At 42.8% G+C, this 23,293-nt stretch overlaps 1 protein-coding gene across 1 annotated transcript; it reads left to right on the forward strand.

Moving 5' to 3' along the window:
* Window positions 1-182: 182 nt before the first annotated feature.
* Window positions 183-22,854, forward strand: LOC110514282 (autophagy protein 5). Its single transcript, XM_021593753.3, has 8 exons — window positions 183-294; window positions 1,069-1,230; window positions 1,605-1,732; window positions 2,224-2,302; window positions 7,885-8,047; window positions 8,456-8,550; window positions 16,105-16,222; window positions 21,324-22,854. The coding sequence occupies exons 2-8, from the start codon at window positions 1,123-1,125 to the stop codon at window positions 21,458-21,460; spliced, it is 828 nt and encodes a 275-aa protein (XP_021449428.1). The 5' UTR covers window positions 183-294; window positions 1,069-1,122; the 3' UTR covers window positions 21,461-22,854.
* The last annotated feature ends 439 nt before the right edge of the window (window positions 22,855-23,293 follow it).

Consider the following 23,293-nt stretch of genomic DNA (forward strand, 5'->3'; position numbering starts at 1 on the left):
TTTGCAAGCTGTAAATGAAACTACCAATAACTACAAAATTACTTATCGATTGCTAGGCGAATCAAAATTGTCGTCACTAACCAACAACTTTATAGGTAATCTTTGCACTGAATACAACCATCTCGACATGATTATTGTAATACACTACAATGAACGCTGGATGCCACTCTATACTGCAGGTTACACCTCGTCGGGGAAAGGGGGATTTCCTTGCTTTTTTTCCTTGATAGACGAATGACAACACCACCACGGCCCTCTTCCTTAATCGCAGCTGGTTACAAACGCTCTAGAAAAGTAAGATGTTGTTCATCATTCGTCTCAACTTTTAGTAATGATCTGCTCCTTGTCCTACCACTTGTTTAGGGGAAACTTTCAAATGTGCCCACAGCCTCGCTACAATTCCTGCCGGTGCCAGTGAGGCTAGGTAGCGTACGCAGCTATCTAGCTAGTTGGCTAGCTAGCAAGTCAATACATAATAATTTACATGTAAATCGTTGCAAAGTAACTAATACAGCATAGCTTAATTAACTATGTTAAATGTAATCTTATTCCTCACCACCAGTGAAGTCGTGGCTAGTTAGTTACAGTATCTAGCTAACTAGCACGTTGTATTTCTCCACTAGCCTAACGCTGGCTAGTTGAAGTTGTGTTCACAAACTGTGGTAAGATCTTTGCAGAGCTGTGATTGACTGGTTCAAAAGAGCGCTTGATTGACACGTTCTGTAGAGAGCTTTCGAATGTTACCATTCTGGTGTACTCTCTCATATGAGTCTGACTGTCATTGGTGCAAAATCTGGAGTTCAAACAACAACGGTCACTCATAGACGGTCACTGCCACTCATAGACAGATAATTATAGTTTTAGCCATGTTGTGAGGTTATGCAGGGTTGGTTTACAATGACATCGTTTACAAACAACCAAGTAAAACAAGCTCATATTTTGTGTTCGGGTGTGGTAGGACAGTTAACAATTAAACTCTTCAAGAATCAATGGGTATATAACATTCATTTAAAAGTCCCAAAATGAATGTACCAATCCAAGACTGACCCTTTAATCTGTTGATGACAGGTAGTTTGTAGCTAGAGAATACTTCCTTTATGTGCCACTGGGAGCGACGGGAGGATGGCAGATGACAAGGACGTGCTGCGAGATGTTTGGTTTGGTCGGATTCCGACCTGCTTCACACTTTACCAGGATGAGATCACAGAGAGAGAGGCCGAACCCTTCTATGTAAGTGTGACATGCAGACTAGTACTATATATCAATTTTTTTTTTTTTTAACTGATGTGGCTTTGCCGGACAATGCCAGTGGAGGCTGCTGAGGGGAGGATGGCTCATAATAATGGCTGTAACAGAGCCAATAGAATGGCTTCAAACACTTGGAAACCATGTATTTGATACCATTCCTCTCCAGCCATTCCATGAGCCTGTTCTCCCCAATTAAGTTGTGACCAACCTCCTGTGCAATGGACATGGCATTTGTGACATAGATCTAGCTAATTCAGGTCACACACATGACTACTGAGCCGGCTTGAGCCATGGACTCTTGCGGGAACCTAGATTGAGCCCCTCACTTCTCCCCCTCTCTGCTGTTCTCTCCTTAGCTCCTCCTGCCAAGGATGAGCTACTTGACTCTGGTCACAGACAAGGTGAAAAAGCACTTCCTGAAGGTCATGAAGGCCGAGGACATAGAGGAGATGTGGTTTGATTTCGAGGGAACCTCACTCAAATGGTGGGTGAGCTTTAAATTAGGACTGCGAGCGCTATGTGTGTTGTCAGTTATTTACTTGTTTTAAGAACTACTAGTGAATATAATGGTTAGAATTCCCTGTGCCCCTCCATAGAAACAAGTGTCCTAGCACAGCAGTAGAGTAAAGTAAATATTTTAGATCACAATTAAGCATATCAACTCGCCTCCTATCATCATCAATGAGGAGACTACATACTAATTAACTGCAGTCTTACATTTCAGGCACCAGGTGGCAGCCCAACACAAGCGTTGGACATGAGTCCTAATCTTAAAGTGACATACACATTTACCTCAGACCTTTGGGTAAATAAGGGGGTTGATTTAAATGATTTTCTCTAAAACGTATTAAGCGGTTACTTAAGATCCAGCCCAAGGTGAAGGAGAGGATAACTCATTATGATTCAGAGTTGGACAAGAATGAAGCTCTGCTGACATGTTTTCTCAACTGATGTGGCTATGTTTATTCATTGCAGGCACTATCCAATCGGATTACTGTTTGACCTGCATGCCTCCAACACTGCCCTGCCCTGGAGCATCACTGTGCACTTTAAGGTACAACACAGAATTTGTTTTGCAGCAAGTTAACATAGTACATATGGAGCAGCAACTATATTTGCTGCTCCAAATGTAGAATCCTCCAGATGCTGGCCTGTATATAGCAGGGGTTGGAACCAAAATCATTTTTCAATCGTTTCGTTCTGAACAGAACCGCTTTTTTCCCTGTTTCGTTCCACTGTTCCGACCTGAAAAATAAAGTTCTTAACCGGTTCAAACCAAAAAAAAAGTACAGGTTTATTTAGTTCCTTTCTGTTCCTTTTTTAACCTGTGAAATATATACACTGCTCAAAAAAATAAAGGGAACAGTTAAACAACACAATGTAACTCCAAGTCAATCACACTTCTGTGAAATCAAACTGTCCACTTAGGAAGCAACACTGATTGACAATAACTTTCACATGCTGTTGTGCAAAGGGAATAGACAACAGGTGGAAATTATAGGCCATTAGCAAGACACCCCCAATAAAGGAGTGGTTCAGCAGGTGGTGACCACAGACCACTTCTCAGTTCCTATGCTTCCTGGCTGATGTTTTGGTCACTTTTGAATGCTGGCGGTGCTTTCACTCTAGTGGTAGCATGAGATGGAGTCTACAACCCACACAAGTGGCTCAGGTAGTGCAGCTCATCCAGGATGGCACATCAATGCGAGATGTGGCAAGAAGGTTTGCTGTGTCTGTCAACGTAGTGTCCAGAGCATGGAGGTGCTACCAGGAGACAGGCCAGTACATCAGGAGACGTGGAGGCCGTAGGAGGGCAACAGCCCAGCAGCAGGACCGCTACCTCCGCCTTTGTGCAAGGAGGAGCAGGAGGAGCACTGCCAGAGCCCTGCAAAATGACCTCTAGCAGGCTGCAAATGTGCATGTGTCTGCTCAAACGGTCAGAAACAGACTCCATGAGGGTGGTATGAGGGCCCGACGTCCACAGGTGGGGGTTGTGCTTACAGCCCAACACCGTGCAGGACGTTTGGCATTTGCCAGAGAATACCAAGATTGGCAAATTTGCCACTGGCGCCCTATGCTCTTCACAGATGAAAGCAGGTTCACACTGAGCACGTGACAGACGTGACAGTCTGGAGACGCCGTGGAGAACGTTCTGCTGCCTGCAACATCCTCCAGCATGACCGGTTTGGCGGTGGGTCAGTTATGGTGTGGGGTGGCATTTCTTTGGGGGGCCGCACAGCCCTCCATGTGCTCGACAGAGGTAGCCTGACTGCCATTAGGTACTTAGATGAGATCCTCAGACCCCTTGTGAGACCATATGCTGGTGCGGTTGGCCCTGGGTTCCTCCTAATGCAAGACAATGCTAGACCTCATGTGGCTGGAGTGTGTCAGCAGTTCCTGCAAGAGGAAGGCATTGATGCTATGGACTGGCCCACCCGTTCCCCAGACCTGAATCCAATTGAGCACATCTGGGACATCGTGTCTCGCTCCATCCACCAACGCCACGTTGCACCACAGACTGTCCAGGAGTTGGCGGATGCTTTAGTCCAGGTCTGGGAGGAGATCCCTCAGGAGACCATCCGCCACCTCATCAGGAGCATGCCCAGGCGTTGTAGGGATGTCATACAGGCACGTGGAGGCCACACACACTACTGAGCCTCATTTTGACTTGTTTTAAGGACATTACATCAAAGTTGGATCAGCCTATAGTGTGGTTTTCCACTTTAATTTTGAGTGTGACTCCAAATCCAGACCTCCATGGGTTGATAAAATTGATTTCCATTGATAATTTTGGTGTGATTTTGTTGCCAGCACATTCAACTATGTAAAGAAAAAAGAATTTAATAAGAATATTTCATTCATTCAGATCTAGGATGTGTTATTTTAGTGTTCCTTTTATTTTTTTGAGCAGTGTATATTTTTAACATTTTGCTCATTAAATTACTTCACCAATCAGTGCGACAAGCTAGTTTACATGCATGATGGACAGATGAGTGTAGCCTATGGCGCAAGATGTGACAAACATTTTGAGGGTGTGGAGAGAGCGAGAGACGGTTGAGGAGGAGGCGTGAAGCGCTGGGCATCTTGTTATGACATGCATTATATGAATTAGGTTCACAGAATTATACCTAGGAGGAGCGTCTTTTATGGAGGAACTTTGAATGTCCTTTGAGCTAGCTATCTAACAAGCTTGAGATAGCAAGTTAACAAGCTTGTGTGCAGAGCGGCACCAGAATTTAAAACACATCTTACCTTTTTGTAGTTAATAAATCCAATGTGAAACATGATAACTAGGCCTATAGTATCCTTAACTAGCATTGAAAAAGTTTACACATTGTTCTCTTGCTAATTAAAAATCTCTCTCCCTATCTTCTGAATCAAGCTTGTAACGTCAGTACAGTTAGTCGCCTATGCTGCAGAGGGGGAGGGGCAGGTAGCCTAAACATGCACAGGCAAAGATTTTCAGCTTCCAGGTAGACACTGGAATACGGTTCTGAGTGACAGAGTGAGGGCCTTGTTGTGTTTTGTAGTGGGACTAGAACAAAATGCCTGGAACTTACTTAATAATTACGTTATTAACCCGGTTCCCATGCTTTTAAAATTATGTGTCTGTTCCTGAAACAGTATGGATCACTTTTGTTCCTTGAAAAATGTTATTTTCCGGTTTTCAGTTATTTTCCCTGAACCGGTTCCAACCCGTGGTATACAGTGCTAAAAATCTAGAGGTCAACCGATTATGATTTTTCAATGACGATACCGATTATTGGAGGACCAAAAAAACTGATACCGATTAATCGGCCGTTTTTTTTTATGTATACATTTTTCATTATTTTATATATACAGTGCCTTGCGAAAGTATTCGGCCCCCTTGAACTTTGCGACCTTTTGCCACATTTCAGGCTTCAAACATAAAGATATAAAACTGTATTTTTTTGTGAAGAATCAACAACAAGTGGGACACAATCATGAAGTGGAACGACATTTATTGGATATTTCAAACTTTTTTAACAAATCAAAAACTGAAAAATTGGGCGTGCAAAATTATTCAGCCCCTTTACTTTCAGTGCAGCAAACTCTCTCCAGAAGTTCAGTGAGGATCTCTGAATGATCCAATGTTGACCTAAATGACTAATGATGATAAATACAATCCACCTGTGTGTAATCAAGTCTCCGTATAAATGCACCTGCACTGTGATAGTCTCAGAGGTTCGTTAAAAGCGCAGAGAGCATCATGAAGAACAAGGAACACATCAGGCAGGTCCGAGATACTGTTGTGAAGAAGTTTAAAGCCGGATTTGGATACAAAAAGATTTCCCAAGCTTTAAACATCCCAAGGAGCACTGTGCAAGTGATAATATTGAAATGGAAGGAGTATCAGACCACTGCAAATCTACCAAGTCCTGGCCGTCCCTCTAAACTTTCAGCTCATACAAGGAGAAGACTGATCAGAGATGCAGCCAAGAGGCCCATGATCACTCTGGATGAACTGCAGAGATCTAAAAGCAACACAGCTCATCACCCTGAACCCACCATCCCCACTGTCAAACATGGTGGCAGCATCATGGTTTGGGCCTGCTTTTCTTCAGCAGGGACAGGGAAGATGGTTAAAATTGATGGGAAGATGGATGGAGCCAAATACAGGACCATTCTGGAAGAAAACCTGATGGAGTCTGCAAAAGACCTGTGACTGGGACGGAGATTTGTCTTCCAACAAGACAATGATCCAAAACATAAAGCAAAATCTACAATGGAATGGTTCAAAAATAAACATATCCAGGTGTTAGAATGGCCAAGTCAAAGTCCAGACCTGAATCCAATCGAGAATCTGTGGAAAGAACTGAAAACTGCTGTTCACAAATGCTCTCCATCCAACCTCACTGAGCTCGAGCTGTTTTGCAAGGAGGAATGGGAAAAAATGTCAGTCTCTCGATGTGCAAAACTGATAGAGACATACCCCAAGCGACTTACAGCTGTAATCGCAGCAAAAGGTGGCGCTACAAAGTATTAACTTAAGGGGGCTGAATAATTTTGCATGCCCAATTTTTCAGTTTTTGATTTGTTAAAAAAGTTTGAAATATCCAATAAATGTCGTTCCACTTTATGATTGTGTCCCACTTGTTGTTGATTCTTCACAAAAAAATACAGTTTTATATCTGGCAAAAGGTCGCAAAGTTCAAGGGGGCCGAATACTTTCGCAAGGCACTGTATATATTATTTATTTATTTATATTTATTTATATTAGTATACATATATATTTTCTATATATGTGTGTAATTATGATAATTACAACAATACTGAATGAATACTAAAAAAAACAAATTTAACTTAATATAACACATAAATAAAAATAAATTTAGTGTCAAATAAATAATGAAACATGTTCAATTTGGTTTAAATAATGCAAAAACACAGTGTTGGAGAAGAAAGTAAAAGTGAAATATGTGCCATGTAAAAAAGCTAATGTTTAAGTTCCTTGCTCAGAACATGAGAACATATGAAAGCTGGTGGTTACTTTTAACATGAGTCTTCAATATTCCCAGTTAAGAAGTTTTAGGTTTTATCATAGGAATTATAGGACTATTTCTCTCTCTACCATTTGTATTTCATATACCTTTGACTATTGGATGTTCTTATGAACACTATAGTTTTGCCAGCCTATTCTCGAGAGTTGATAGGCTTGAAGTCATAAACAGCGCAATAAGCATTGCGAAGAGCTGCTGGCAAACGCAGGAAAGTGCTGTTTGAATGAATGCTTACGAGCCTGCTACCACCGCTCAGTCAGACTGCTATTTCAAATATCAAATCATAGACTTAATTATAATATAATAAACACACAGAAATACGAGCCTGAGGTCATTAATATGGTCAAATCCGGAAACTATCAGAACGAAACCATTCCGTATTTTATCTAACGGGTGGCATTCATAAGTCTAAATATTGCTGTTACATTGCACCAGCTTCAATGTTATGTCATAATTATCTAAAATTCTGGCAAATTAATTATGGTCTTTGTTAGGAAGAAATGGTCTTCACACAGTTCGCAACGAGCCAGGCGGCCCAAACTGCTGTATATACCCTGACTCTGATTGCACAGAACGCAAGAGAAGTGACACAATTTCCCTAGTTAATATTGCCTGCTAACATGAATTTCTTTTAACTAAATATGCGGGTTTAAAAAATATATACTTGTGTATTGATTTGAAGAAAGGCATTGATGTTTATGGTTAGGTACATTGGTGCAACGACAGTGCTTTTTTCGCGTATGCGCTTGTTAAATCATCACCCGTTTGGCAAAGTAGGCTGTGATTCGATGATAAATTAACAGGCACCGCATTGATTATTTGCAATGCAGGACAACCATGTGTAGTTAACTAGTGGTTATGTTAAGATTGATTGTTTTTTACAAGATACGTTTTATGCTAGCTAGCAACTTACCTTGGCTCCTTGCTGCACTCGCGTAACAGGTGGTCAGCCTGCCACGCAGTTTCCTCGTGGAGTACAATGTAATCGGCGTCCAAAAATGCTGATTACCGATTTTTATGAAATCTTGAAATCGGCCCTAATTAATCAACCATACCGATTAATCGGTCAACCTCTATAAAAAGCAGTCCTGCCTGTGTGGTTTCTCTGAGGTAGAATTTCCCAGAGCGTGACCTGCTCCACTGCCCCTCTAACTCTGTGATTGAGGCCCACTTCATGTCCAGCATCAAGGAGGCGGATGCCCTCAAACACAAGAGCCAGGTCATCAACGACATGCAGAAGAAAGACCACAAGCAGCTGTGGATGGGCCTGCAGAATGGTGAGGGTCCCACACACACACACACACACACACACGTAAGTATTGACTTTGGGATTCTGTACCCTTATTTTGCCCCTCTACTCAACAACTTACATACCCCCAAGCCAACCAGTCAAAACCACGCCACCCACACTCTCTGAACATTGTCTTTGCCTCAGCTGCAAAGTTTTTTTCTCTTCTCACTTACCAAAATATACTATTTTGGAGGCTTCCATAACTCCACCCAGAAGAGAAAACAGATCTGAAATATTTCAAAAGCTAAAATTGTGTGAAAGTGAGAGACAGGGGAGGGGAGTTAGAAACCACGACAGGTTAACAGAGTTTCAGAAGCCTTGTAGAGCTGGTTTAAAAACATAAAAGGACATGGGGACAGTTTGTATGTAAATGTAGTTGTGTTGTGTTCCTCAGATAAGTTTGACCAGTTCTGGGCCATGAACCGTAAGCTGATGGAATACCCCACAGAGGAGGGAGGCTTTCGCTACATCCCCTTCAGGATATACCTGGTAAATGGGCTAATACATGCCATGTCGACATCACAGCCAGTGTGACCTGCAGTGTGGCATCATTGGTACTGTTAATAGATGATGCAAAAAATACGTCAGGTCACAAATACGGCAATGCATAGTCATGAAAGAATACTCTTTTACCATCTGATAAGCAAATAGTGCATTTAGGAATATGAGAAAGCATTAACTGAATATGGAAATCAGAGTAAGAATGGAAAAAAATACACAGTACACTGAAATGTGCTGCACAAACTGCTTATCAACACATTCATTAATGAATTGTCACTCCACTGCCCGGTATTATGACGATGCAGTGTAGTACCTGAACCGTCCCGTAGATGGTGCTGTATGACGGACTAGTAAGGCGCTTCATGAATAGGATACCGCCCAAGTCCAATGGCTTAAAGTGGTCTGCTCTTGAAACTCTAGGGGCAGTATTTCATTTTTGGATGAAAAACGTTCCCGTTTTAAACAAGATATTTTGTCACGAAAAGATTCTCGACTATGCATATAATTGACATCTTTGGAAAGAAAACACTCTGACGTTTCCAAATCTGCAAAGATATTATCTGTGAGTGCCACAGAACTGATGCTACAGGCGAAACCAAGATGAAATTTCAAACAGGAAATGCCCCAGATTTTGGAGGAGCTGTGTTCCAATGTCTCCTTATATGGCTGTGAATGCGCAATGAATGAGCCTACACTTTCTGTCGTTTCCCCAAGGTGTTTGCAGCATTGTGACGTATTTGTAGGCATATCATTGGAAAATTGACCATAAGAGACTACATTTACCAGGTGTCCGCCTGGTGTCCTCCGTCGAAATTGGTGCGCAATCTCCAGCTGCAGGCATTTTTCCATGTCGTTCAGAGGAGAAACCAAACTTCTACGAGGGATATATCATCGAATAGATATGTGAAAAACACCTTGAGGATTGATTCTAAACAACGTTTGCCATGTTTCTGTCGATATTATGGAGTTAATTTGGATGCATTTGAATGCTTTTCTTGTTTTTGTGAAAATGTTGCGTGCTGAATGCTAGGCTTAATGCTATGCTAGCTATCAATACTCTTACACAAATGCTTGTTTTGCTATGGTTGAAAAGCATATTTTGAAAATCTGAGATGACAGTGTTGTTAACAAAAGGCTAAGCTTGAGAGACAATATATTTATTTCATTTAATTTGCGATTTTCATGAATAGTTAACGTTGCGTTATGGTAATAAGCTTGAGGCTATAATTACGCTCCCGGATACGGGATTGCTCGTCGCAACAGTTAAGCAACTTTTAAATTGTTAGTAAGCTTGTAATTTATTGTGATCCAGTGACAGAAACAACCCAAGTGCTCAGTTGCAAAATATTTCCTGGAGATATTCAGTGAATAACTTTTTCCCCCAAAATGGTATTTTGTTAAACTCCTTTGATAACAGCAGATAAATCAAACAACCCTCATATTTTCCCAGAGATCACCCACCCATTAAACTCCAAATGTGTTAGCCTAATGTTTTTTCTGATCGTGTGCTTGGCGAGCGATTCGTTTGACAAGTTTATAGTTGGATGTGGGCAACTCAAATGAAGTGTGCCCAAACCGTGGGATGCAGGCGGGCACAGGTGAATTCCTAAGGGGGATTCCGCCATCTATGACTCAGATGAAATTCCCTCAAAAAGATGAATGAGCACCAGTGTCTCTCCCTGAAGGTCTGGAAAACATTAGGCCGTGTGTATCCCATAGTGTAGGAAAACTGCGTGGGGACACTGTGCGCCAGCAACAGGCATGATTTTACCCAAGACTGCGTTCAATAAGCCCTCGGATCAGCTCGACTGTTATATAGCTTTGCCTACCTTTTTCCATAGTATTTGAGGCCATCTCTTCTCAACAAGAATAAACAAATGAAGGCATGTTTGAACGAGTCAGTTGTGAAGGGGTTCTAGTGATATATTGCTGAATATAGATTGATGTGGACATTTCTCCATGGGAATCCGAGTAGGTTGTCAGAGCTTTGCTGCTGTGTTATAACAGATGTCAGCCTTTATGCCCATAAAATCTCTCATCAATGTATTAACTGGAATGTTACAATCATAAATCTATTCAAAATTAAAGGCGACCAAACAGAACAATAAAATATATCATTCAAGTGTTGACTAAAACATTATAAAATGTCTTGGCCTATATTGACTTTTAGTTAGTAAAGGAAACAAAATGTTACCACAAAATGAGATGATGAATATTTTTTGCCACTTCCAGGAAAATGTGATGTGATGCCTAGTCTTCAATTATAATATTGTGAATTCCTTCACGTGGATATATGGCTATCATAAACAAAAACATGCAAAATTAAACAAAAGCTTGGTACAAATTAGCTTTGGGACACAACGTTGGGAGTCTTTGTATTGGTTGGACAATACACAGACTCCCGATGTTGTCCCAAAACTAGGTACATATGGAACTCATTTCACACTTCAACAAAGTGTTTTTTATTTTGCCTATAATAAAACGGTCCAACACAATAATAAAACAGTGGTTGTAAAACCACAGAGGCATTGTGTACTCCAAAGTTAACTGAACCAACGGCGGACAAAGCTGTCCCGCGTCCGAATGCAGTAGTCATCATCAATGACTATATTTCAACCTGCAGGCCCCCCTTTGACGACAAATTGCGGCCTTTAGTGTAAATAACATGGGCTGCTTTTGATGCAGACATAATTAATGACAATATTGACTCTAAATAACAAAGCACTCACTTCCGCTAGACTGTGCTCCTTTTTGAAAAGGGAAGAGATTTCGAGGGGATGGATTTATCTGTGTCTATGCGTGTGCGTCCTAGAGCGCCATTGTGCGCGCTTGGTGATTGCACACGCCAGTCTTATTCGGCCGCCTGTTTCCAGTTCCAAACGTGACGCCACTGTGTTACAAAGTGTCAAAGCCACTAAATCTGAAATGAAAATCCCACTGGGCAAAAACTGGTTGAATCAACTTTGTTTCCACATAATTTTAACCCAAAAGATCAGTGTGATGACGTTGAATCAACGTGGAAAACTGATTGGATTTGCAAAAAGTAATTAACGTAAGGGCATCCAATTCCATAGCCTACATGTATACTGTAAATTACATGGTGCCTCAGTGGTTGAGGAAAATGAGAACTCCAAAAAATCTCCTTGGAATTTTTATTTACCAGTGGAAGGTCTTGGGCTCAGTGAGAAAAGTGCCAATGCTTTCTCTCCAACTGACTCACTCAGTGAGGGGGATTTGATTATCTGGGCCGGGTTACCCCGATGGGAGGAGTTTGCACCGGGCTCCCGGGAGTGAGCCAGGTCCCCCGTTCAAAGCCCACGGTAAAGTTGGCTCAAAACAAAAGTGACGTAGCCAAGACTAGATTCAATTAAGCACGTGGAGTAACTGCCTTCCAAACGAAATCTAGTTTGAAAATTCAAACATATATTTTATGGGAAAGAGATGTTTCTAGACGATGCACTATGCTGCCTTGTTGACAACATGACCGAGCGGCGCACATCACCTTTCCATTTGAGAAGGGCACTCCTCCCTCACCGCTTTTTCCCATTCATGTCACGGGCCAATAATAATTATTATTATTATATTGATTGACGTTTGTGCACCTCAGCCACCAGTTTACTGTCAATTAGTCGGATGGAATCCACACGGGCAATTAGGCTATGGGTTGAGTCCCCTTGCTTGCTTCAGTCAAGGAGAGCGAGTCTCTTTTCCCCCGACCTCTCATCGTTGGAGAGTTAATGACGCATCGCTCTTGGGTGTCGCCAGGTGGTACTCTGCTAGCTCTGGTGTCACACGAACTGAAAAGAAAGTGTCACCGTCCAAGAGTATCGCGCTTCTCTCCAGGATCAATGGCCCCCTCTTTGTATGGTACCCGGGTCAATTATTCATGGCGGTTTTTAAAAATGCAACGAAGTAGCTGTCACTTATCGCACTCTCTCCACTCCAGCTCCCGGCATAATCCCGCACAAACTCTGCGATTCCTGTCAGTGAGTCACTCTTTCTGGTAACCCAAGAGCCAGCTTCGCACCTTTGGAGCCACCTTCCCTACCATGCGCCCGGCGGTGTTAGTTACAGCTCCGTTACCCAAACCCTCCCGTTGCCTGTTTCCTTTTCACAGCTCCCATGATTAGTTGCTATTGTGTGTCTGACTCGCCGTTTGTCACCTCGGTGGCCCCTGGTTCCCTGAACTGATAGACAAACTGGTTTCCCAGAACTGGTAGGAACACGATCGCCGGTGTCCGTGTGCGAACACCTGATCTTCTGGACCATATCCAGCGAGCGCCACCTTTCTCATTGCCCTCAGATCAGAGACTGGGTGGCAAGCACCACTTTTTATATTTTACTAGATGTGTCTGTAGGTGGACTCTTGTCTTCAATAGGTCATTATCAATTAAACGTCTCAAAACGGTGCAGAGCGTTTGATTTGGCTGCTCCCCAGCTCCACTAAAACCATTGACAACTGCATGCCATTTTCAGGGGATTGTTAAAACGATATATATTTTTAGTTGTAATATCATCCATCACCTCTAGAAAAGAATAGTCAGAACTACACATTTTAGATTATTCCATACAAACAATAGCTCTATCATCAGAGTTAAACAGCAAGTAACGTGCTTTTCATGATCACTAAACATCAATTGATCGTGTCATTTCAGATCTGTGAGGGTAGCCTATCCATTTGAAATGGAACTAGCTAGCTAAGCAAACAACATGCATTTACAGTGGGGCAAAAAAGTATTTAGTCAGCTACCAATTGTGCAAGTTCTCCCGCTTAAAAAGATGAGAGGCCTGTAATTTCATCATAGGTACACTTCAACTATGACAGACAAAATGAGAAAAAAAATCCAGAAAATCACATTGTAGGATTTTTAATGAATTTATTTGCAAATTATGGTGGAAAATAAGTATTTGGTTAATAACAAAAGTTTATCTCAATACTTTGTTATATATCCTTTGTTGGCAATGACAGAGGTCAAATGTTTTCTGTAAGTCTTCACAAGGTTTTCACACACTGTTGCTGGTATTTTGGCCCATTCCTCCATGCAGATCTCATCTAGAGCAGTGATGTTTTGGGGCTGTTGCTGGGCAACACGGACTTTCAACTCCGTCCAAAGATTTTCTATGGAGTTGAGATCTGGAGACTGGCTAGGCCACTCCAGGACCTTGAAAGGCTTCTTACGAAGCCACTCCTTCATTGTCATGCTGAAAGACCCAGCCACTTTTCATCTTCAATGAAGGTTTTCACTCAAAATCTCACGATACATAACCCCATTCATTCTTTCCTTTACACGGATCAGTCGTCTTGGTCCCTTTGCAGAAAAACAGCCCCAAAGCATGATGTTTCCACCCCCAAGCTTCACAGTAGGTATGGTGTTCTTTGGATGCAACTCAGCATTCTTTGTCCTCCAAACACGACGAGTTGAGTTTTTACCAAAAAGTTATATTTTGGTTTCATCTGACCATATGACATTCTCCCAATCTTCTTCTGGATCATCCAAATGCTCTCTAGCAAACTTCAGACGGGCCTGGACATGTACTGGCTTAAGCAGGGGGACATGTCTGGCACTGCATGATTTGAGTCCCTGGCGGCGTAGTGTGTTACTGATGCTTTGTTACTTTTGTCCCAGCTCTCTGCAGGTCATTCACTAGGTCCCCCGTGTGGTTCTGGGATTTTTGCTCACCGTTCTTGTGATCATTTTGACCCCACAGGGTGAGATCTTGCGTGGAGCCCCAGATCGAGGGAGATTATCAGTGGTCTTGTATATCTTCCATTTCCTAATAATTGCTCACACAGTTGATTTCTTCAAACCAAGCTGCTTACCTATTGCAGATTCAGTCTTCCCAGCCTGGTGCAGGTCTACAATTTTGTTTCTGGTGTCCTTTGACAGCTCTTTGGTCTTGGCCATAGTGGAGTTTGGAGTGTGAGTGTTTGAGATTGTGGACAGGTGTCTTTTATACTGATAACAAGTTTAAACAGGTGCTATTAATACAGGTAACGAGTGGAGGACAGAGGAGCCTCTTAAAGAAGAAGTTACAGGTCTGTGAGAGCCAGAAATCTTGCTTGTTTGTAGGTGACCAAATACTTATTTTCCACCATAATTTGCAAATAAATTCATTAAAAATCCTACAATGTGATTTTCTGGATTTTTTTCTTCTAATTTTGTCTGTCATAGTTGAAGTGTACCTATGATGAAAATTACAGGCCTCATCTTTTTAAGTGGGAGAACTTGCACAATTGGTGGCTGACTAAATACTTTTTTGCCCCACTATCTGGTTTTATCAGAGACTAGGCTTTTGGAAAGGACTTGACATCAGCAAGTCCTCGTGCTGGTCAAGTTGTCAGTCGGACTACTGTCATCACTATTATAGATGGCAAGCAAATATAGCCATTTAGTTTATCTACTGAACGTTATTAGCCATATTGACGTAATCTGTTATTAGCTAGCTAGCCAATTATATATATTTTACCTCGGTGCCTGTCATGTCTGTCAGCAGCAATCATAATTAAACAATTAAATTAATTAAACAATGTTAGCTAACTTCACTAGATAGGTCTACGCTGCAGTTGGAGAGGAAAACTACATTAGGTTTACTTATCACTATATGTTTAGCCAACTGGACTAAGGTTTTACTGGTAACTTGCAAAGTAAACATCAGCTAACAGTACATCTGCAAATGCACCCTTCTGTTGTTTGACAGGCAGAGCCCGCAAAGGATGGGAAAATTAACCTAAGCCACTTACACTTGTCAGGTATAGTTCACTTTCACTTTATATCACTCAAATGTCCAATTAATGGCAGCCAATATTGAGATATCATGAGGCTACCCTCACATATCTGAAATGACACGATCAACAGATGTTTACTGATCACGAAAAGCATGCAGTTACTTGCTGTGTAACTCTGATGATGGAGCTAAATGTGCACACTTGTTTTGTATGGAGCAATTTGTAGCTCTGACTATGTTCTTCAAGAGGTGCTGATATTAAAATCAAATAGTTATAACATTTAACAATCTCTTGAAAACAGCACAATGGTTTTAGTGAAGCTGTGGGTTTCCTTGCCCCCCAGAAGCCAAATTGAACATATTGTGACGTTTTATTGATAATGACCTATAAGCCATTACAATGAGTTCATCCTCTGATTTCACCTCACCAGCCTCCCCTGTATAGCACCTAACTTTTATCACTGGAGTAGCCTGTGGTTGAATCGTCAGACTTTGGCTTATTTAGTGGCATATTCATTTGGGGCGCAAATGTATTTAGGCTTGCCATAACAAAGGGGTTGAATAATTATTTACTCAAGACATTACAGCTTTTCATTTTTGATTAATTTGTTAAAAATTATCAAAACAAAATTTGACTTGGACATTGTGGGATATTGCGTGTAGATCACAGGCACACAATCTCAATTTAATCCATTTTAAATTCAGGCTGTAACATAATGAGATGTGGGGGGAAATCAAGGGGTGTGAATACTTCCCGGAGGCACTGTATGTAATTTATTTGTCATGCTCTGATTCCTCTCCCCTCTCTCCGTGTAGACGATGAGTGACAGACCGTTCATCCAGAAGTTGTTTCGCCCCATCTCGCCCGACGGCCACACACACACGCTTGGGGACCTGCTGAAGGAGGTGTACCCCGTGGCTATACCCAACGATGGTACTTACCTACTCATAGACATTGCACAACACTAATTACACCTGTACTACATACACTTCTTACACACACACACACACACACACACACACACACACACAGTCCCACAAGAGAAAGCAGACCTGTTTCTTCCTCACTGTGCTATCAAAGGGTGCTCTGCATCTCACAGGAAGCCAGATAATAAAAGACATCAGACATGTAGGTCTATTTTATTTACACAGTAAAAGAGGACTTTTCGAGATCAGTGCTCAGAGATAAAACACACGAGAGGGTCGAGGAGGGAAAATAGTTGCCCTCATGTGAAAGAGTGAAAAGCGAGGGGGAGGGGAAGAAAATACATAGTGGAATGAGGAGCGGCGCTAGATGTAGAGAAGGGGGAGCGCTGGAGAGCGAGGCAGCCTAAACAGGTAGTGTCTGGAGGGCTGTGCAGAGGAAGTAGATAAGCAGACAATGGAGCTGTGAGACAGAGGACCTGCAGGAGAATCACCTGCATGGTGTAATGCACCACTACAATTACTACTGCTCTGTCTGCCTGCCGGCCTTTATCTCTTTCGCTCTCTGTCTGCCTCCCTCACATGTCTTTCTCTTTCTCGTTCCTTCTCTCCCACTCTCTCTTGCTTTATCAAGAATCACTATATTTTCTTTTCATCCCCTTCCTGTACTTATATAATCTCTTTTCTCAATTCCTTCTCTGCTCTCCTCTGAGGATGGTGGTGGCTTGGCTTGATAAAGGTGAAAGTGCTGCTTTGTCTCCCGTCGTTTGTTGTGTTTCCCTCTCTTCCTCGCTGGGGAGATGGGTGTGTGATAGCGGAGGATTCTAGCTGTGTGTTTGGATTAGAGGAACTGGGGGGTACTCAGGCAGCCTAATGGCGGCATTGTTCACAGACGTATTCTTGGGACCCGATTCCTTGTGAGGACCTATCGGATAAGGACGTCTCAGCACTCGACTCTGATGTTTCTAACATCAAACCAACATTTTTAAACATTCCCCTCTGTTTTGTCTGGAAGCCTTAATGGTCCTTCAAGCACCCCGAAACCCATCAAACTGAACTAACCCAACGAAACATGTAACCAGGGGTTATATTAACTGGGGATTCCCAGCATATGGCAGCGTGATACTCAGATGAGTCGTACTGTTACCGGACCGGACCGATGTTCTTCCACCCACGCAGGAAAATCGAACATCAACATCTTATTCTGATTAGCAGTCGGTTGGTCGGCTTTGACATCTGCGAACGCTTTGTTTTGACCAAGGTATTAGACATGGTTTGACTGGGTTAGATACAGACAGGAGAGATATGTCTGAACAGTTTCTCCCCATGTATGACGCAGGACAAATTCAATTGAACAAGCCTCAGAAAGAGTTGCCTTGGCGGGACGAAGCCTTCCGAGAATTCCCCCGTCATGTCCTTTACAGATGTGACATGTTTCTTATGAAGAAAAACAGGTTTTGTGGTGGTATTTCTAATAAGTGAAGAATGCAGAAATCCCCCCCGACTGACAAGCCCACGCGCCAACAATACTCGCCTACACACCACTCTTATTGATTTTACTCATTCATGGTACAGCCCACAGAACAAAGGAGTGAAACTATTGGCCAATCCGCCCACACAGAACACCACAGTCAGAATCAATGGCGAATCCAGTCTCTTCTCATCAAACGGGCTGTCTCACTGTTCAGAGAGTGGGGGTGTTCTGGGTTTCAGTGGTTGGTTTGATATGAGGGACGGTGGGTGTGTGAGGTGTTGCTAGGTGTTGAGTAGGGGGAGGCAGAAATGAGACAGAGGTCTCCAAGTCAATACCTTATGGTCTGTTTATTGTATACCTGCAAACTCCATTTCCCTGTTCTTTCTTTTAAATGCAGTTGAGTATATTCATGAAAAAACAAACTAACTTGCTGAAGGAAATTACTCTTATGAGACATCACAAGACATATGTTTTTCAGGTCTAGAGAGATGTATTGATATATTTATACCTGTCAGTTCCCCCTAACACACACACACATATTTCTTATTGGCCTACCAGTGTGTTGGTTGAGTTCTGGTTGGCTGGCCTCCCTGCAGGGAAGAATGGGGTTGTGGCCTTCTTAAATTGGACTCGGCTATACTTAAGTAACAAAACATGTCTTGACTGTTAGTCACTGCAATACTCAACCGCAGTGTGTGTGCAAATTTGTCATCTTTTATTTTTATTCAAACTATGGTGGTCAATATTCCTCTTTGGAAATAAGTTGCTATGGAGTAATACATTGCTATAGTGTTTGAGATTGGGGTCAATAAAGTTATGTGTTTTGATTAATGCCATTAACATTAATCAAACGCAACTGTATTGGCCCCAATCCCAAAACACCATAGTAATGTATAACAGCCATGAATGCATCCCAAATTGCACCCTATTCCCTAAATAGTGCACGACTTGTGACAAGTGCCCATAGGACTCTGGTCAAAAGTAGTGCACTATGAAGGAAATGGGGTTCCATTTGGAACGTAATGGCTCACAGCAGCACAGTGTGATTCAGATGTGAAAACATCAGTCAGTCTTCCTAAGACCTGATATTATGTCACATTCCAGAAAAACCTAGGTGATATCCCACGCCTTCTGGCCACCGTATAGAAGGATCCATGGAAAATACGCAATATAATTCTATCTAGAGGACTCAAGATCCTTCCACTATGACACAGCGCTTTCACAACGTTTCAGAGGAGAGATACAGATTAATCACGTTGGTCTCCGCCCTCTGAAAAAGACATGACAACCATAAGAGGGCCTACCAGACCATACATTCTGTGTGCAGATATTCAAGCTGTGCATATTTGGGATGAATTTCCCTTGTGTCATAGTGAGAGTGTCAGGGGAGCGCCCCTCCTCCCCCACATGCGCCCAATGCTGTCACCAGGGGCACAGTATGTGGAAGAGAGAGGGAAAGTGTTATTGCAGTATGAATGTTAGTACTTGTGAGTGTATTGATCGTACACACACACTACCACCACCATGCTTGACCGTTGGTGTGAGATTCTTACTGTGGAATGCAGTGTTTGGTTTTCGCCCTATCATAATGGGACCCATCTCATCCAAAAAGTTGACTCAAGCCTGTCAAAAAGCACCTGGAAGAGCCTGGATGATCATCAAGACTCTTGGAAGAATGTTCTATAGACAGATGAGTCAAAGGTAGAACACTGCATTCCACAGTAAGAACCTTACACCAATAGTCAAGCATGGGGTTGGTAGTGTGATGGTTTGGGGATGCTTTGCTGCTTCGGGACCTGGACGACTTGCCTTAATTAGAAGGAACCATGAATTCTGGTCTGTGTCAGACCAGAAGAATGTCAGGCCATCCGATGAGCTGAAGCGCAGCTGGGTCATGCAGCAAGACAATGATCCAAAACACACAATCAAGTCGACATGGAAATGGCTAAAAAGCAACTCATTTGAATTTTTGGAATGTTCTAGTCAAAGTCCAGACCTAATAATCCCAATTGAGATGATGTGGCAGGACTTGAAACGAGCAGTTCATACTTGAAAACCCACAAATGTCGCTGAATTAAAGCAGTTCTGCATGCAAGAGTGGGCAAAAATTCCTTCACAGCGATGAGAGAGTCTGATCAACAACTACAGGAAGTATTTGGTTGCTGTCATTGCAGCTAAATATGGCACAACCAATTATTGAGTATAAGGGAGCAATTACTTTTTCCACACAGGGGTATTATTAATTAAATAAAGTTATGTTTTCTCAGGTTCCCTTTTATCTAATATTAGGTTTTAGTTGAAGATCTGTTAACATTCAGTATCAAAAATGGGCCTCCCGGGTGGCGCAGTGGTCTAGGGTACTGCATCGCAGTGCTAGCTGTGCCACCAGAGACTCTGGGTTCGAGCCCAGGCTCTGTCGCAGCCGGCCACAACCGGGAGGTCTGTGGGGTGATGCACAATTGGCCTAGCGTCGTCCGGGTTAGGGAGGGTTTGGCCGGTAGGGATATCATTGTCTCATCACGCACTAGCGACTCCAGGTACACGGTGTTTCCTCCGACACATTGGTGCGGCTGGCTTCCGGGTTGGATTCGCGCTGTGTTAAGAGGCAGTGCGGCTTGGTTGGGTTGTCTTTCAACCTTCGTCTCTCCCGAGCCCGTACGGGACTTGTAGCGAGACAAGATACCACGAAATTGTGGAGAAAAGGTAGTAGAAATTTTTTATTTTTTTTTTAAATGCAAAAATAGAGAGAATTAGAAAGGGGGCAAATACTTTTTCACTGCACTGTATATCCATACTGTATACCAGTCTGCAGGTGGTGGGTGTGCCTGAGGAGCTTCTTACTAACCCTGGATTCTTCACTCGATTATAACGGTTGTTCAGATATTACGTGTACATGCAACAGTATGCATCTTTTGGTACCGTATAAGGAGAAACGGTCAGTGTATGTGTGTGTAGTCATATAGACACTGAGCTCCAACATGACTTGGCTACTGCCCCCTCTAGTGTTTTGACCCCGCCCTTCCCCTCAGTGCTCTGATATGAGTGGGTGAGTGGGTGAGTGGGTGAGTGGGGCCCAGTGTCTCTGAGTGGGTGGGTCTACTGTTGCTTTGAGTAAAACCAGTAACTTACAGACATCAATGTACACACATACAACATATGTCCATTGAGCCTTACTCACACCCATTCAGATACGTTTACCTGCTGGCAATCTTTCACGCATGCAGATTATCATACTAACTCACACTTACACACAAACACACACGTGCACACCTCGTCGGGCCATCAGAGTGAGTGAGGCTCATTTGTCTTGCTGTGTGACCTGTGGTCAGTCCCAGGGTCAGGCCTGGTCACTGTGATTGATTCATCTGTCTGTCGCTAGCCGAGAGGCTTCGGTCATTCTGAGGTGAGAGGGACAACTTAAACACACTCACTTAACTATCGCTTGCACACAGACACACATACTCCCACAATATAATCAATGACTAGTGATGTTTAAAGAATATCCTAGCATTTCTGTTTGTAGGAATATAAATATATGGAGTCCGACACACAGTCCAAAGGATTTTTAAGTTGAAGCTCATTCTCATACTCCATCCCTCTCCCTCCATGTCTCCCTTCTCTCTCTCTCCTTATACAGACGAGTCCAAGCGTTACCAGGTGGTGATCCATGGGATTGAGCCCCTGCTGGAGACCCCGTTGCAGTGGCTGAGCGAGCACCTCAGTCACCCTGATAACTTCCTCCACATCAGCGTCATACCCGTGCCTAGCGACTGACACCTTTGGCAAAGTTTGGTAACACCCGGCAACTGGGAAAGTTGCAAACTCCGAACGGACTCTTCAGAGAGCAGGAAAACCCACGTGACTGGGGGGCGAGGAGTGACGCAATCGCAGTGTGACGTCATCTCATTCAACTTGTCCCAAAAGGGAGCCCACCAGGAGAAAATGTAAAATTTTCTGTTTTCCATCTATTTTCCTCTCCTCCTTCGCACTCCGTCTCTTTTGGACCTTTACCTGTTTGGGGAAAGTTGTTCCGCCCAAAATGTGGTAGGCCAAACTGAAAGAGTGCTCATCTGTTTAAAAAGAGAGGCAGGGAGATTCCGCTTACCACCTCCTCTCTCCTCTTCCTCCTCCTAGGGAAAGAGAGAGGGCCCAGACATGCCTAGTGGGACCCTCTACAAACAGAATTTGCCTTAGTTTTCCCGAGTCACATCATGAGCTACACTGCTGGACGTTCATAAAGTCACACTGAGTTTACACACTTGTACTGTATGCCACTGAGGAGTGAAAGGGGATTTTTAAAGATGCTTCACTTCTTCATTCTTTGTCTCTCGCTCTCTGTCTGTCTGTATATTCTCTATCTTCCTCTCTCACTGTATTTCTTGTTTCTTTCTTCTCTCTCTTCCTCCCTCCCCCTCTTTCTCTCTCGTGTCATTTACTGCCGACGTTCTCTCATCTCCATAGCTAATTATCTTATTGGAATTCCTCCTGCTACTAATGAGACCGCTAAACTTCTGTCTCCATGCCAAGCCTTGGGGTTGTGTGAGTGTGTGTTGTAATTGGAGACATCATTTAAAGTCTCCTAGAGGGGACATGGAGGGGGTGAGGAAGGTGTGAAGAGTCCAAATGGAATCCTGTCTGTCTTCTCTCTTGCGTGTCTCGTGTCAAAGGGAGATGGGGCCAGACATGTAATTTGGAGTGTGTTGTTAGTCGAAGGGGAGGGAAACTTGTGATGTCACACCTGTCTAAGCACGTCAGGCTTCCTCATTCGCCGCCTAGGAGGATGGGATAGGGGAGTTTACAGCTCTGAGTCAGGGCTGGGCTCGACGTGGGGTACTGTCTGAGGGGTAGGCATGTGCATACGTGTGTGTATGTACATGTGTGTATGGGTACTTTTTGCACATTTTGTTGTTACAAAGTGGGATTCAGATGGATTTCATTATCATTGTTGGAAAATGATCTACACAAAACACTCTTATGTGGAAGAAAAATTGTAACATTAACAAAATACAAAAAAATGTAACACTACGTATTCTCATCCCTGAGACTACATGTTAGAAAAACCTTTGGCAGTGATTACAGCTGTGAGTCTTTTTGGCTAAGTCTATAAGAGCTTTGCACACCTGGATTGTACAATATTTGCCCATTAAAAAGTCTTCAAGCTCTGTCAAGTTGGTTGTTGATCATTGCTAGAAAGCCATTTTTATGTCTTGCCATATATTTTCAAGTAGATTTAAGTCAAAACTGTAACTAGGCCACGCAGGAACATTCACTGTCTTCTTGGTAAGCAACTCCAGTGTAGATTTGGCCTTATGTTGTAGGTTATTGTCCTACTGAAAGGTGAATTTGTCTCCCAGTGTCTGTTGGAAAGAACACTGAATCAGGTTTTGCCTGTGCTTACAGCTTAGCTGTATTCCGTTTCTTTTTATCCTAAACTCCCTAGTCCTTGCCAATGACAAGCAAACCCATAACATGATGCAGCCACCACCATGCTGGAAAATATGGAGATTGGTACTCAGTAATGTGTTGTATTAGATTCGCACCGAACATAACACTTTTTCTATTCAGGACAAAAAGTTTCTTTGCCACATTTTTTGCAGTATTACTTTA

Source organism: Oncorhynchus mykiss, chromosome 3, assembly GCF_057628025.1.
Source record: "Oncorhynchus mykiss isolate SJ-2025 chromosome 3, ASM5762802v1, whole genome shotgun sequence".
Taxonomy (NCBI): domain Eukaryota; kingdom Metazoa; phylum Chordata; class Actinopteri; order Salmoniformes; family Salmonidae; genus Oncorhynchus; species Oncorhynchus mykiss.